The 15,812-nt window shown below is 36.9% G+C and overlaps 1 protein-coding gene across 4 annotated transcripts in view; it reads left to right on the top strand.

The window, feature by feature from the left end:
* The window catches only part of NCKAP1 (NCK associated protein 1), a 60,621-nt gene that overhangs the window by 36,551 nt on the left and 8,258 nt on the right, over positions 1-15,812 (top strand). For all 4 annotated transcript variants that reach the window (XM_080398874.1, XM_080398876.1, XM_080398873.1 and 1 more), the window contains 10 exons: positions 98-217; positions 512-651; positions 1,881-2,012; positions 4,683-4,901; positions 5,235-5,365; positions 5,760-5,857; positions 9,697-9,790; positions 10,506-10,588; positions 11,053-11,133; positions 14,603-14,696. In XM_080398874.1, the coding sequence (XP_080255000.1) occupies positions 98-217; positions 512-651; positions 1,881-2,012; positions 4,683-4,901; positions 5,235-5,365; positions 5,760-5,857; positions 9,697-9,790; positions 10,506-10,588; positions 11,053-11,133; positions 14,603-14,696 (1,192 nt within the window). The remainder of the gene's footprint in view (positions 1-97; positions 218-511; positions 652-1,880; positions 2,013-4,682; positions 4,902-5,234; positions 5,366-5,759; positions 5,858-9,696; positions 9,791-10,505; positions 10,589-11,052; positions 11,134-14,602; positions 14,697-15,812) is intronic.

Here is a 15,812-nt window from a genome sequence, read left to right as displayed (position 1 = left end):
TAGGTGAACTGCTGTCTGCAGTACCGTGTGTCTTCTGTGAATATTGTAGGACTACGGGAAACTGAAAATCAGACCTTTTTTTTTTCTTCTTCAACAGAGACATCATATTGGAGATCGTAGTCTTTCCTTGTGTAACATGTTCTTGGACGAAATGGCTAAGCAAGCTCGAAATCTTATCACAGACATTTGCACAGAACAGTGTACACTGAGTGATCAGGTGAGTGTTGTGTCTGTTTTAATTGGCCTTCAAGATTTTTTCTGTTCAACTTTCTGAATATTTATGGTTCTATTTCCCGTTCACTTTTTTTTTCTGTTCTCGAGTATTTTTCTGTTTATAAAACGGAAGGTGATTGAGGGAAAACTTTTTGATAGTAAAACCTTGTAGTTAGTAGTCAAAGGAAGAGTGTGTTACTTCTGTGATGGTCTCCACTTGGACCATAAGCTTGTTTTATCTCATAGCTGCTAGAAAGTTGTATTTTAATTTGGAGGGACTGTTTCTTTTTCTTACTAGTTGCTGCCAAAGCATTGTGCCAAAACCATCAGTCAAGCAGTGAACAAAAAGTCAAAGAAACAGACTGGAAAGAAAGGAGAACCTGAAAGGGAGAAACCAGGAGTAGAAAGCATGAGGAAAAACAGATTGGTTGTGACAAAGTAAGCCGCCTCTTCTGTTCCTTTCACCTTGAATCCCAAGTCAAAACATGTGTTGTACATATTGAATGCTTCTTGCTTAATTTATTTGAGTAGGTTTAATTGACTGTAAATACAACAGCTTTGTAGTTTGTGAGCGTATGATGCTCCTGTAGCTTGTATAGAGACTGAATTCTATAGGAGAGCAACAGGAGGAACATATATGTCTTGAATTTATGCCCTTTGCCATTTCCTTTCTGAGCAGAAAGAATCCCTGTGCTGCAACTAGGTTTCCTGTATAGTCATAGTAATTGTTGTGGAAGTGAGGGTCCAAGGAGTGGGTGGTATCTTCGATTCTGCCTTGCTTTAACACTTAATTAGGTAAAGTACAGGCTGGGCTGGAAGTTCTTGCTGCCAAAAGGCTGTTTGCTGTCTTCAGCTCCTGGGATGGAGTTGAGGGTCCAGTGCCTTTACCAGCTGGGGAAGGTTTCCTTGCTGGTGGCTATAGAAAAACTGAAAACACCAGCAAAGCGGTAACAAAACCAACAAACCCACCTGAAAGTGAAGAGAAGATTAATAAATACTGGTGTGTAAGAGATAATAGGGGAGGAAAAGGTAGGAGATAATTTGTTAGGATGGTTCGGAGGACAAGATGGTAGAGTGATAAAAGTATGACGAGGAAGGAAGCAAAGGAAAGGAAACAATAAATGGTTAGTGTTGTGGCTGGGAGTACCTAAACACACACACTGCTGAAGGGGAAGTGGTTTTGCTACAGTTGCAACAACCAAACATCAGAGAACTGTAAAGATTAAAGAAGTTGAGAGAAAAGAACTTGTAGCTTAAGATTCCCTCCCCTAATATTTTTTTAGTACCAGCTAGTAGCAAACATTACATGTATTGCTTAGTTTGGGGGGGTGGGGGGGGAAGCTTAATAATAGACTGTTCTTTTTGAGGGAAAATTACCCATATTTTTATGTATTATGTATAAAAAAGAAGTATATGTATCTCATATAGCTGTATGTGGTGCAGATCAGTAGGCAGTTGTAGGATGTGTTCTTACCCGAAATACTGGTTTTCAAATAAGCTAGAAAACTTTCTTTGATAAAAGTCTCAAAGCAGAAAAATATAATGAAAGGAAGAGTTAGAGCTGTACCTGCTCTTGAGGTGTCTGCCATCTCCAGCATGTGCTTTCTATGATAAGTACATTGTTACATTAAATATTTTTCTCAATTTCTTGTTGCCTGTTCTTAAAGCCTGGACAAACTGCACACTGCACTTTCTGAGCTCTGCTTCTCAATCAATTACGTACCAAACATGGTGGTTTGGGAACACACATTTACCCCAAGAGAATATTTAACGTCTCACCTGGAAATCCGCTTTACCAAGTAAGAAATACTGTAAGGTCTTCATATACAAGATAAGTCTTTGCTGGTTTGGTGTTGGAAGCATTGTATACTTATTACATAAAACTAGTTTTTAAAGGTGGATTGCAAAACTCGTAAGTCATGACAGTGACTAAAATGACAAGTAAGTTACGTGTGCAGGCATACACAGTTGTTAGTTCCTATTTTAAAACAAAATATATTGAAATTCACATCACCTGTTTAACAGCCTGATCCTGCATTCCTAGTCCTGTGTATTTTGTAGGAGTTAGTGATGCCTACTTCTAGGCAGCTATGAAGACTGTCTTCCCACCATTCTTTTGCACAGTGCTGGATTGTTTCAAGTGTTTGAGTTTACTGGCTTGCTGGAAGGAAATGTAAAAATCTAGAACTCGAGACCTGACCAAGCCAACTGAGAAGATCCTACAATTGCCCCTCCCCCTTTTTCTTAAAATAAAAAGTGTTGCCACTTAATATTCCTGTCCTTACCTTGATCTTTCCGACATTTATAAAAATAGGCAAATGGCAGCTTCTGGAGAGGACTTCATACTAATGCGGCAACTATCCTAGTTGTATTTTATGCCAAGGATTACTAGTTACACATTTCAAGCAGTGTATAAAGACTTAATAAAGTTTTAATCATCAAGACATCTCAGGTCACTAGAGCACTCCATCTTTCAAGTAAGACAAGGTGGCATAAAAATGAAGATAACTTCGTGACTTTGCAAGTAGTCAGCTGTAATCTTCAAGTTTATGAATGTAGACCAGTGTTGGTTAGTTGTGCTTGCCTTTTTTTTTTTTTTTTTTTTTTTTTTGTGGATTGGGCTGAAGCCACAGGCAGATGACTTTAGGAGACTGCTTTCCTTTTTCTTGCCTCAGTAAAGAAATGAGACTTGTTAGCCAAACAGAATAAATGTTCTATTTACAATTGTTTTTCAGATATTTAAGTAGCGTTTCTTATAAAGGCTTGCAGGTTTTTTTTTAAATAGTGTTAGCGTGTCAGTGTTAGGAGTTTTTTTGTTTACTGTTCTAACATGCGCAATTTCATGTATGATTGGACTGGAGCATATTATGCCACTTAATCTTGTAGTAATAGCAATTTCAAATTGATTTGAAAACAAAAGAGAGACTGCCTCAGAAGTAAACTTGTGAAAGTAGACTCATTTACACATTTTGAAGCAACATCAAAAAGTTACTTAAATAAGTTCGTGTTCTTCAGAATGACTTGTCCTGTTCACCTCTGGTGAAGGTAGTAATTTACTAGTTTGTTTGTTTAGGGGCTGGGGTGTGTTTGGCTTTTTTTTTTTTTGTTTGGCTTTTGTTCTGCCTTTGAAAGTTAGATACTACTGAGCTTAGCTCTGGAAGTCTGAGACCATTATAAGCCTAAAATGAGGTATTTGTTTACTAAGATGACTTTGTTTATTTTAAGGACCCCCAATACAGTTTGCTTGAGAGTTTGGTTTTAGTGACATGCTGGGTAAAGTCCATAAAGTCCATGTCAATTTATGTTAAAAGGGAATATACAGTCCTTTGTGCAGTTCTGATATAAATTAAAAGCTAGCCTGATGTACAGAACATCTGTTATTAGAAGCCTGGTTTTATTTATAGTGAGAATTTGAACAAATCAAAGTATGTCCTGCAATTTCTTGACTTTTTGATTCAAGATAGAAATCACTGTGTCAGCTAAAGGGAGACTTGTTTTTCATTAAGATGATTCTTATTTATTTACTTAACATACACCCAAACTTTTAAACTTGTATATACAAGTATAACTGAAGCTTACTTTCCAAATGATATAAAAGTATTTTCTTTTATCTACTTGAAAGATAATTGCTGAGAGGTATTAGCTGTTGAAAGCAGAGCTTCTGGTAACTTTCTTGAAAAGTTATTTAAACAGTTAAAATGTAACTTTAAAAAAAGTATGCTTTAGGAAGCTGCCTGTATTGCAGAAGAGAGGAGATCTTTCACGATAACACTGAGATTTATTTATTTTTTTTTAATACTCTGAGCTGAGACAGAAGGAAGAGAGATTAAATGGTATGGTGTATGTCTTACAAAATTTATGCACCAAATACAGTAGGCATAGTTAATGTCACAAGGTAATCAGGTGTGCTTTTACTCTCACACAGAGCAACACAAGGTAGACGTTTTCCTTTGAATATTTTTGTTCATACTTAATTGTATGATTATTTTTTAACAGATACTTCAAACTAAAACTGACAGCAACTTTGGCCAAAGAATTTTTGCCTTAGTTAATATGCTTTTAGCACTCCAATACATCAATTGCTCTTGCATTTCACATAAGTTTTGTTTTAAAATACTAATATTAATTAGTTTATTTACCAAAGTAGTAGTTACATAAGTCTTCCACATTGTGAATTGCTCTTACATATTGGCGGGGGGGGGGGGGGGGAGCTTGATTTTAGAAATGCTTGGTGAGTGTTCTTACCATCTTGTAAAACTTTTGCTGGCACCAGGAGTACAGTTGTCTTCGGCATCTAGAACTATTTCTAAAAGTGCAGGTGCAGTATGTGCATTGATTAGAGTTTAATACCTGCAGACGGGAGAAGTACTCATTGAAAAGCTTTAAATATACAATCATATTCATAGCTGCACTTTTGTTTAATTTACTAATAAATGCAATTTGTTTCCAATTTTTTTTGTTTCTAAAAGGTCAATTGTTGGGATGACTATGTATAATCAAGCAACACAAGAGATTGCAAAACCTTCAGAGCTGTTAACCAGTGTAAGAGCCTATATGACAGTCCTCCAATCAATAGAAAATTATGTACAGATTGACATTACACGAGTATTTAACAATGTTCTGCTTCAGCAAACCCAGCATTTAGATAGTCATGGTGAGCCAACCATTACCAGTCTGTACACAAATTGGTGAGTAATTATATGAACATTTGTTACGAGTTTTTAATACTAGTTTTACTTAATGAAATATCTGGAATTGGGGAAGTGAAGCTGTTTGAAAATTTTCTGAAGTTTCTGACTTCACATGTTTGCTTCTCCCAATACTTGTTAAAAGCACTTTAAGGTTTGCCTGTTATGAAATTCACTTTTTATGGGGGGAGGTGTAGAGTAAGATACAGATAACAGTTGAACTACGAAAGCAAAACTTTAGGCTTTGCTGTCACTTGTCACACAAGCATACTTCATCTGTATAGAGTATCTACAAATGTGTCTTTTAATTTAAAATTTTCCCTTTCTGATAAGGTATTTGGAAACTTTGCTACGACAAGTCAGCAATGGTCACATAGCCTATTTTCCAGCCATGAAGGCATTTGTGAATTTGCCTACAGAAAATGAATTGACATTTAATGCTGAGGAGTACTCTGACATATCAGGTAAACTTTGATGTTTCTACTGAATGTTTGTGAGGGATAGTTATTGTATGCTTGGGTAATTGGAATAACAGCAATTCTTAAGTGTTGTATTATAGATAGCATTTGTTAACCTTCAGTAGTATTCCAAGTACTTTTTATTTGTGCTGCCTCTGTGTCTTGAGAGCTCTGACTTTTCCTATTTTTGGTCAGGTAGGGTTATTTAAGCTACAGAGATAGGCTTATGATGTGTCCGTGACTGCTGCTTCGGTTCTATTACAACACAAGTTCTTGTATATAATGTTTTACTTCGGGGTAAAATACTTCGGTAATGAAAACATCACTGCTAGGTACATGATGGGCATCAAATAACTGAAGAAGGAATGGTTGAAGTAGAACAGTTTGTTTTATTTCTCAGAAATGAGAGCCCTTTCTGAACTTCTGGGACCATATGGCATGAAGTTCCTAAGTGAAAGTCTGATGTGGCACATTTCTTCACAGGTTGCTGAGCTTAAGGTAACCCTGGGAAACTGGTGGGTGGGAACGCGGGTAGCTTTCTGTTTAAGCTTCCTTTAGGGTATTTGATAGCAGTGCTTCTGCATGCCATCTTTTTGAAACGACTTTATCAAACTAACTGATAAAGCTGTGAGTTTTACTCTTGTTTTGTTGTGTGTTTGCACATGTAGTATGTGTGTATGCTACCAGCAGCTGAATGGGCAGGACTTTATGTAGGCTCTGTTGATTTGTATGTTAGGTACCCTAACTTAGGAGTCAAGTGTCTTTTAATCATCAGTGGGAGGAGAGATGTCTTCCAAGATCTCCAGGTGCTTGCAAAACGCTTACCCAAGTCTGTTGACTCTTGAAACTTAGCATGAAAATATCAGCTGTATCTTAGACATCTATAAGGACTTCATTACTTTACCATGTATGTTAGCATCTATTGTTGAGTTTACATGGATGGGAGACCCCTGGGCTTTTTTCTTTGTTAATTGCCTCATTTTTAGACATATCTTTCCCTCTGGCTGAACAGTATCCATTTATTATAAATTCCTGTATTCTAATAAATAAACCTGATACCTACAGCAACACAAACGATGAAGTTGGTGCCATGAAAAAAAAAGTTGGGAATACGGGCACATAAAGGAAGTTTGTTGCATGTATAGTCAAAACAACGAACAATGACGGGGAAGCACTTGGTGTTTATCTAATTAATTCTTTCTGGAAAGAGGTTTTAATAAATTCAGTATTGTGTACTACTTTCTCAGGATAGTCATACTATTAAAATGTCACTGATTGGCATGTATTTGCTTTCCGTATGACTGACTTTTTTCATTTAATTAATTTCCAAGTTTAATTTCAAGTTTTTATTACATGTCATAATTTTCAATTTATTTAACCACTGATTACAATAAGGAGGTTTTTGTAACTATTAATGTGTGCTACATTTTAAAAAATACTGAAGAGATCTAAGTAACTTTGACTTTTCTACGAGAAATTATTATTAGAATACCAGGCCTTTAAAAGTGTGTGGTTTTATTACATCCCATATTACAGTTTCAAAGATCTTGTTCTCTCTGTAAACACTGTGAATTTCAGTGCTGCTGAGTTGCTAGGATGTGTGATGCCCTGAAAGAGCTGAAGCCTTTTATTCAGTGCCACAGCTCAAGGAGAGGGGCTGCTTGGGCTTTCCAAGCTGCCACAAGAGCAAGCAGCATCCCTGACCTGAGTGGCCAGCTGGACAGGGTAATGGATTCCTTATGCCCATTCCAATCTGAGTTTTAGGATGAGGCTTTCCAGGTGAGAAAGCTATGATTTTAAGGCTAAATTCTGTAACTCCTGGCTATGCATAAAGTGATATCGTCACATTTCAAGTAAAACACAAAGCCAACGGGCAGATGTTTGTTGGTTGCTGCTCTATTTGTCCACTTACTGTGGAGTTGTTAAACATCCTCAAAATCAGCATGATTTATATTGTAGCTCTGTGTATTTTTTTTTAAAAGCAGCTTTAAATTGTCTGAGATTTGTTTTTTTCTGATACTGTTAGGGATAAGCAGAACATAATGTAGATCCACATGCACATGACCACATATTTGGAGGAAAAAAATAAAGTAATAAAAAGTTCATCTCTCTCTGGCTGAGATGCAGTTGGCTTAGCAAGAGAGCACTGAGAAACATCTGTGTTTGGGGGAAGGAAGCAACAAGAGGATAGAATGGGGAATTTATTGAAAGTAGGGTTCAACATGCTTGCTTCGCTTTTCGCAGTGGGACCAGGTGTTGGTTCTGTGTATGAAGTTTAAGTCTGGGGCAAGGAGGGGAAGTTTGCCTCATATAAGTAACTATTTGAACTGTATTCCAGCCTATTCCTTTTAAATCTTAAACTAATATGCTGGTTATTTTTTGTAAAGCTGAAAGCTTGACTCAGTAACAATGTGCGTGGGCTATTGCCTTCAATCTTGCATTCTGGAGAGCTTTGAGGGATTTAAATTAAAATGCCACACATCTGCCAAGTTCTGATGCATCACTTGGTTTAAAATTGCCCATCTTGATGTCAGTGGAAACCAGTCTTGCTTTGGCTTTTAGCATAGAGGTATGTCTTGTGCGTCTATGTGTGTGTACATGGGCACACATTCTTGGAGGTGGTTAGTTTGCTGCGCGTTGTATAGCTTATTTCTTTCCTTGCTTCTCACTGAAGATAAGAAGAATGAAAGCAGGAAGGCTGAGTGGGTTATGGATAGACTTCAGCTTATTGAAATAGCATGACCATGAGACAATGTAATTGAATCTGAGAGGTCTAAGAGGTTGGACAGATTTGCTTTGCATAGGGTACTTGACTAGGAGGTGGGAATAAAACACAGACCACCATTTTTCATAGCAGCATTATAGTTTAAGTTGTGTTGGTTTTTCCTCCTCCTTTGATCACAGGAGTATTTACTCTGAAATTTAATTTCCCTGCTTGCCAGTTGCTATGTCTTGCACTGTTTTCAGTGTAGGTTGAGGCAAAGTAAAACAACGTTATTAAAGCAGTTAGCAGAACTATCAAAGGTCAAATGTTCTCGGATCCTTAGCAGTAGGTTCCTGCAGTTATGTCTCTTAGATTTTATATCGTATATCTTAAATTACGTTCCAGACTTATAGTAGCCTAGATGTTTGCTGAAGTAGTTTTCCCTGCTCCCTCCTCATTGCTCCTTTTGTTTCTGCTGTCTGGTAATTAAGATGGATTGGAATGCATCTACTTGAATAATAAAACTATTAATAATCACTTTGGAGGACCCAATCCAGAATATCTTGTTTTCTTCCATCTTCTTTCAGTTCTTTTCCATTTTGATATTCTTTAGTATACAAAGCACTGAAATAAGTCGTCTTTAAACAAAAGGAAACATTTAATGTTCAGAAGCACGCAAGATACCTACATTTTCTTAGCCGCTGGTTGTCCTCTACCTAGAGATAATCATATTTTCCATTTCTGAAATAGGGTACTTGGCACTGAAACTGAAGAAGTATTTTTTATAAGAATAAAAGTACCTATTTCTTGCTTGAAGAGAGTTTAAAAATACTGCTTGGCACAACGTAAGTTCCTCAGCTAGCAAAGAAACCCTTTTTGGATCTGACATTTTATAGATGTGATTATGCAATCTCTGTAATTTGAATTTAAATCTGATCCGTATTTGGAGAACGATTTCGGGAAAGTTTCTACATTTACCCTGATGGTACAAGTTGAATGTATGAGAGCTGTGACAAATTAGAAACAGATACACATTTTCTTTTCTTTGGTCAAACTGACATGAAAAATACTGCACTTGAGTTTAACTGTTTCAGGCTAAGGTGTTGGGACTTGAATGAATGTCTTTGTGTTTATTTTATATTATAATGGAAAAAAATGTCAAGTCAACTGCACCGAGATTTGACAATCTGACTTTTACACTCTTCTTTCCATTTTTCAATTTTACCAACATTAAATTTCTAATCCTTACAGCATAACTAGTGGAAGGAGCAACCGAAACAAATAGATGACTTTGTGAATCTGCATTTTTATTGGTATACGTCTACTTACAAGAAGCTGAATAGCATGAGGAGCTGTTGTCTGGTTTTACTGAATTTCATTCTCTTGTTTTAAGAAGCTGTACACATTGCTGAATACAAAAATCACGTTCCAAGGGATATGTAATCCTCAGCTTTTTGATTCAGAGCTTGCTCTGGTGTAGAGTAGTGCGTGATGATAATACTGAACACAGGGGGTACATCTGTATTCCGTGACTTCAGTTGCCTCTCTGCTAGACTGAAATATCCTAAACCACGCATTTATCCTGCTAACATACCAAAATCTATAGTTGACCTGCATCCTTGCTGCTTTTTAGAAACTTGTGGTGGAGAACGTTGAAGTTTTAACACAAATGAGGACCAGCTTCGACAAGCCAGACCAGATGGCAGCACTCTTTAAAAGATTATCATGTGGGTAACTAGCAAGGTCCTACTAAAGATACAGAATTCTTTTTTAATTGTTGTTTTTGTAAAGAAAATGAGAAAAATTAATTTTTCTGTATTAAGTACACAGAAGCAGCAAAGTGTATGTGAGCTTGTATAAACTGATGCATCTTTTCAAAGTTTTCCAGTCTTTTCATGTACAGATAAAATGAGATTTCTGTGTTAATTAGTACGTGGGCACTATAGTAGTGGTGAGCTTTGAGCATCTTTTCAGGGATGATGGTGCAAAGCTATAACAGCAGTAATCCACAGACCAGGTGCGTAGCTATAGAATACAAACCAGGCTTTTTTGACACATGTTTCTGACTTGATTCCATCACAGTATAAATTACTTTATTTGGAAGAATTTTTACATGTATTTAAGTAATTATTTTTAATAAAAAATTATTAGAAAAATATATGCTTGGCCTCAAGAAAGCACAGTACTAGTGTTAACATCCAATATTGTCAGCTGTATGTAATGGGGTTCATTCAATGAATGATTAACACTATAGTCTTCTGAAAAGTAGCTCAGCTATAAAAACCTGCTTAAGCACTGTTTATTTTGGCTCTTTTAAGGAATGTCATTGTTTCAGTACCTCGCATTTCTCAGTATTTTATTAACATTTTTTTTCTTTTTTGAAGAATTGAGCTTGTAAACATCAACATGTTCTTGTTCACTATTGTTCTTGTTTCTGTTCAGCCGTTGACAGTGTTTTGAAGAGAATGACGATTATTGGTGTTATCTTGTCTTTTCGGTCGTTGGCACAGGAAGCACTTAGAGATGTAAGAAATGACTGCATATGTTCCGAATATTTTCATTGTATTTAATGGAATAATAGGGTGTTTGAAGCTTCACTATTTAGGAATGCTACTGCTTAAAAGGTTAGCATGTGGGTAAAATGGCAATGAACTGAACTTTGAATTGCAAGGTGTGGGTGGGGAAATCTACTTTTTAAATAGTGTTCAGAGAAATGTTACATAAAAACATACAGATTTTAGTTTGAGCATGCCTCTCAGTGTTTTCTGTGTTTAGTACATTTTAAAAGCTTTCATTTCACTTGATTGCAGACAGCTTGATTTTATGTTTATTAGGCTTTAATGTCTTAAATCAACAAAAAAATTCATACGTATAAAATAAAAACTCATTTTTAAAAAATCATTAACTCTGGTAGAATAATGATAGTGTCTCATTTATCTTTTACAGGGGAAGTATTTTTTCTTATTTTGTATGTGTTTGTGTCTCTTAGGTCTTATCCTACCACATTCCTTTCCTTGTAAGTTCCATCGAGGACTTTAAAGATCACATTCCAAGAGAGACTGACATGAAGGTAATGTTTGGCCCAAAGGGTGATAGAGTAATTTTGAAGCTTACTGAAAATATGTACGGGGCAGGACTTTAACGCTTAGTGTGAAAAATCCAGAAACAAAGAAAACCATGGGGGTTTTTTCAAACAGTTAAGTCGTTGTGCATCTGCAGCCTCCTAATGTTCTGGGGAAAAAAATCAACCAGCACAAGTGTCTGTTTGCCAGTGATCACATTTGGGAACTTTCATGGAAAGAAAGAACAAAATGTTGAAACATGCCTAAGAGATAAAGGGAAGAATACTGAGCTGCTTCGTAGTGTGAGCAGTGTAACTGATACAACTAAATGTTTGAAGGACTCTGTGTATAGGTGGAGCTCTATGCATATAATAGCTGCAAGTCTGATTTTTCTCTTAAATTGAAAATTCTTGTGAACTCATTGTCTGAAATGTCTGCTTCTGAATAGTAGTAGGTTTCCATCCAAAAACCTGTATTAGTACATCACGTGGCTTCTCGATATGTATGCACAGTAGCTACAGCCTAGCTGGTTTTTTAATCTCTTATTGCAGCTCAGAGCCTATGAAGGTTTGCAGGCTTCTTACTGGTATTGTGGCAATTTGATTTACAGAAAACGTGTGGTGGAATATGCACTGTGCAAATCTTGATTCACTTTTACAGAAACCATTTTTAGAAGTACGCTCTTGAGCATCAAGTATGGCTTTAGAGGGCCAGAATATGATGTTATTCCTGAACTTGAAGTTTACATTTTGCCATTTACTCTTGAGGAATGAAGTTCTGTTGTGTATGAAGATTCACTAAATAAAAAAACATCTTTCTCCATTTTAAAAGTTCAGAGTCCGTTATGGTGGGCCTCGTGATTTCAGAAGACACAGTTTAGCAGTCTGTCTGGAAATGAGTCAGAGGTTGCATGAAGAATATAAGTTACTGAAATTTCACGCATATGCTGTTGCACTCCAGAATATAATCACGTGGTCTTTGAAACTAACAGCTGGTTTATCAGCATTGCAAATGTTTGATGTCCCACAAAACACTGGAAGTTCATGCCACAATAGAGGAATTCTGTGGAAATGCTATAGAAAATTAACTTGGATGATACTTCTTCATGATAAAAATTATATCAAAATAGTGCAAGTTGCCTTTGCACTACTCAAGAAAAGCCTTTCTAATATAGTTACAGATAAAATCATTGATTACCAAAGGATCATGTTCCATTATTGAACTTGCACGCAGAAGAGATGAGAAGGGAAATTCACCACTTGCTTTTCTTGAGCTTTTCAGAAAGCATCTTATGCCCTCTGCTATCAAAGGGGCACTGAAAAATAGGGTGGGATAAAGGCTGCAACAGTGATCATTGAACATAGTATTTTACCATTGTTATTTTCTAAGCTGATTAGAACAGATAATTTTAAACAGTGAACTCATTTGTGTCAGCAGATACAAGAAAGCATAGTACTTGCTGCTGCTGCTCTTCTGGAAGTCACTGGAGTAATTTACAGTCACAGGAGTAATTGGATGGCATAAAAAACTATCTACTGCTAAATAAAACCATGCTGAGGACCGTTCTCTGGCTCATGCCGCATAGCACCACCTAGTTGCCTTTGCTTTGCATAATGTTTGGCTGTTGGCCTTCTCTGGGTCTGCTCTACTTCTGCTGCGGTTCTTAAATATACCTATTTTGTGTGGATTTTTTTTCTAGTTCCAAGTGTCTGAGATAAAGTCTTAAGTGCTGTGGTGCAGTCTACCATGCTGGTGCTCACATGATACCATCTGGAGAGGTCACATCTTGTGGTGTGGCGTGGTGCTATGTAGGCTTCTTTGAGAGTACATAGTGTGCCTGAATGATGTGGGAGGACTATGTGTGGAGAAGGAGCCAGACCTGTGGAGTCTTGTCCATGGTGCCTACTGAGAATACTGGGAACTGACATGTGCTGCCCTGCAGCTTTGCCAGATCTTTGTCTTGAAAATAGCTTCTTGGAAGTGCCAGAACTGTGCTGTGAGCCTAACAATTAAACCCTGTGGACAATCAGCAGCTCATTGTCTGAGCTTTCTTCTGGCCTTGTCACATACAGCAGCACAATTATAGGCAACAAAGGTTTCTTTTGGAACCTTTTGGGTTTTTTTTCTTTAATGAAGGAGTGTCAACAGACAAATCTTTACCAGGCTTTGTACAATGGATTGGGACAATTGTCCGATTGGGGATATTTTAGGACACAGTAACGTGGTAATTTCCTATGTACTGAATTTAGCAAGCAAAGCGTAAATAGTTTTAAAGCTGTTGATGAAATAAATACTTGTAATGAAATGCTGGTTTTATTTTGGTATCCCTGAAACTTACAGTTTGGGGTGCTTAGCAAAATGAGGATTTCATCTCCTTCGATTTGGTTATTTTTAATATTGAGTTGTTGGGATGTCTACACAGGCTTTTAGAAGGAGTCTTGCATTTGTTCCACCATTGTTCCTTGACAGTTTGCTGTGGTCCAGATCCTGTCCAGATGCTCTGGAATTCTTTTAATGCAGGACTGTATTTGAGCTAATACCATGTGCCCTTCTGACAGCATAGCGCTATGCAAACAACATTGTATGTTTTTCAGATCACAACTTGCTTTCAGGTAGCTAGGCTGGAGCACATAAATAAGGATAGTCTGCACAACATCCCCTACATGCAGCTGACCAATTGTATGTCAGAATTTATGGGCAAAGCATAAACCTTCTCAAATATTAATGGCAGTAAGACATACTGCTACCGTTTCCCATAGTCCTTTGTATTTGGTCTAAACCTGCTTTTGCAGAGGTTAATCTGAACTACAGCTTTAGATATTTTGTCCAAGACACATATTGGGGAAAGGGGGAATTGCAGTGAACATTGGTTAACGGCAATAAAAGATACAGCATAGGACAGGCTGGAAAATGGAGTATCTTTCAAGGTGTTCTTAGTTCCTTCAAGCATTCGGGCCACTTTAGACTCTAAGTCTTGGCACTTGGAATCGTTGGACACTGAATCTGTGTCAGATCTGAATATTCTAAGATTTCTTTTCTGTCTTGCTCTATTTCACCAGATTGTGACTTTTGGCTTTTGTCTAAAAATGCTGTATTTGCAGATGTTAGCTGATACTTTAGATCTGGTAGAGAAAATCTGTTTCTTTTGAACAGTAAAGATAGATGTAGAAACTGCTAATTGGAAGTCAGGATGTTTGCTTTGGAGGTAACATATAAAAATACACAAGCTTTGTTTGGCTTGACAAAAAGAAATTATAATCTAGCACACAAAGTACCGACCCAGCTGTCCATTGTAGATTAGAAACAAACAAAATCTAGTCTCTCTGTCTTGTTTTAGCCAAGTCTCTGACATTCCATAGTGCCTCTAACTTTAATATGAACATTTCAAATGTGACAGCAAAACTGTGCTTCATCATGTTTACACAAAAACATTCAATGTTGTCCTTTTTTTGTAATGATCTTTCTTCTGGTCCTCAGGTGGCAATGAATGTATATGAACTGTCATCAGCTGCTGGATTGCCTTGTGAGATCGATCCTGCGTTGGTCGTAGCACTGTCTTCCCAAAAATCGGGTAAGACGTTCCAACTTAAAAAGTAGAAGTGTTAACAATAAAAAAATATATGCACCCAGGCATAGAAATATTTAAAGTGCTAGGAGGAAACTTGAGTCCTTGGTGTTCCTTCGATGAACTTTATAAATGGCACAAGAACATGAATTATTTGTGCCTGCTGCCTACTGATGTGTCAGCTTGAGAATCTCTTCAACCACAAAAGAATTAACTTGTTGACCTAGAAAAGGGTAACGGGTAGATGTTGAAGGAGTTTAACAGCTAACAGTAAAAACTGCTGTCATTGAAGGACAATGGAAATAGAACTCCTGTTGTGAACAGTTGTGGTCGTGATCAGTTCTGTTGTACAGGTCTGTAACAACTCTGTCATGTAAGTAGGCATTAGGAGCTGAAATGCCAGCTGAGTGCACTTCATGAATTTCACATTACCGGTGTTACCGGTGCGTTATGCAAGTGTTAACATGGAGTTTACAAGCGGAAACATAGTAAAATAAACATGTTTAATGTTCTAACATGTGTAGTGCTTCCTACTTGCTTTAAAGCGCCACTGTCTGAGCTTTTCAGTTCTGTTTACTCTGGCAGGTTCAAACGCACGAAATCAGACTCCAGTGCTTTTTTGACAGTTGCCAGCTTTTTTCCCCTATCTTCCTTGCAGAGAACTTTATTGGGTTTTTTTTCCCCAATTGGGGTAGTGCATAGTTAATGTTATAATCAGATTGTGAATATTTTAAACGTTACCTAAGTTGATGGGGTTTGTTTTAATGCTAGTTTTTTGGGGAGGGGGAAATAAAGCTAATTCCAAGGGACATTTTAATATTCAGACTTACGTGTCAAGCCTTAAAAAAAAAAGTATATTTGGTTTATACACATTATATGTATCATATATGTAGATACATCTTTGGAATGATGGCTAGTATCTGAAATGCCATTTTAAATGCATTATTTTCGTTGTGGTGCAGCTGTGAAATGTTTAACCTGGCTGAACAGGACAGGGCATTTCTGTGTATTTTAATGATTGATGATGATCTTGTATTTTGATTTTTACCTTTGTAGTTTGAAGTATTTTGCTTTTAGTAATTCACTTTGCACAGATATAAATACTGTATTTCACCAACTGTT

The sequence above is a fragment of the Falco punctatus genome (genome assembly GCF_963210335.1).
Source record: "Falco punctatus genome assembly, chromosome: 8".
Taxonomy (NCBI): domain Eukaryota; kingdom Metazoa; phylum Chordata; class Aves; order Falconiformes; family Falconidae; genus Falco; species Falco punctatus.
The sequence above is the reverse complement of the archived record's forward strand: the minus strand, read 5'-3'. Positions and strand labels throughout refer to the sequence as shown.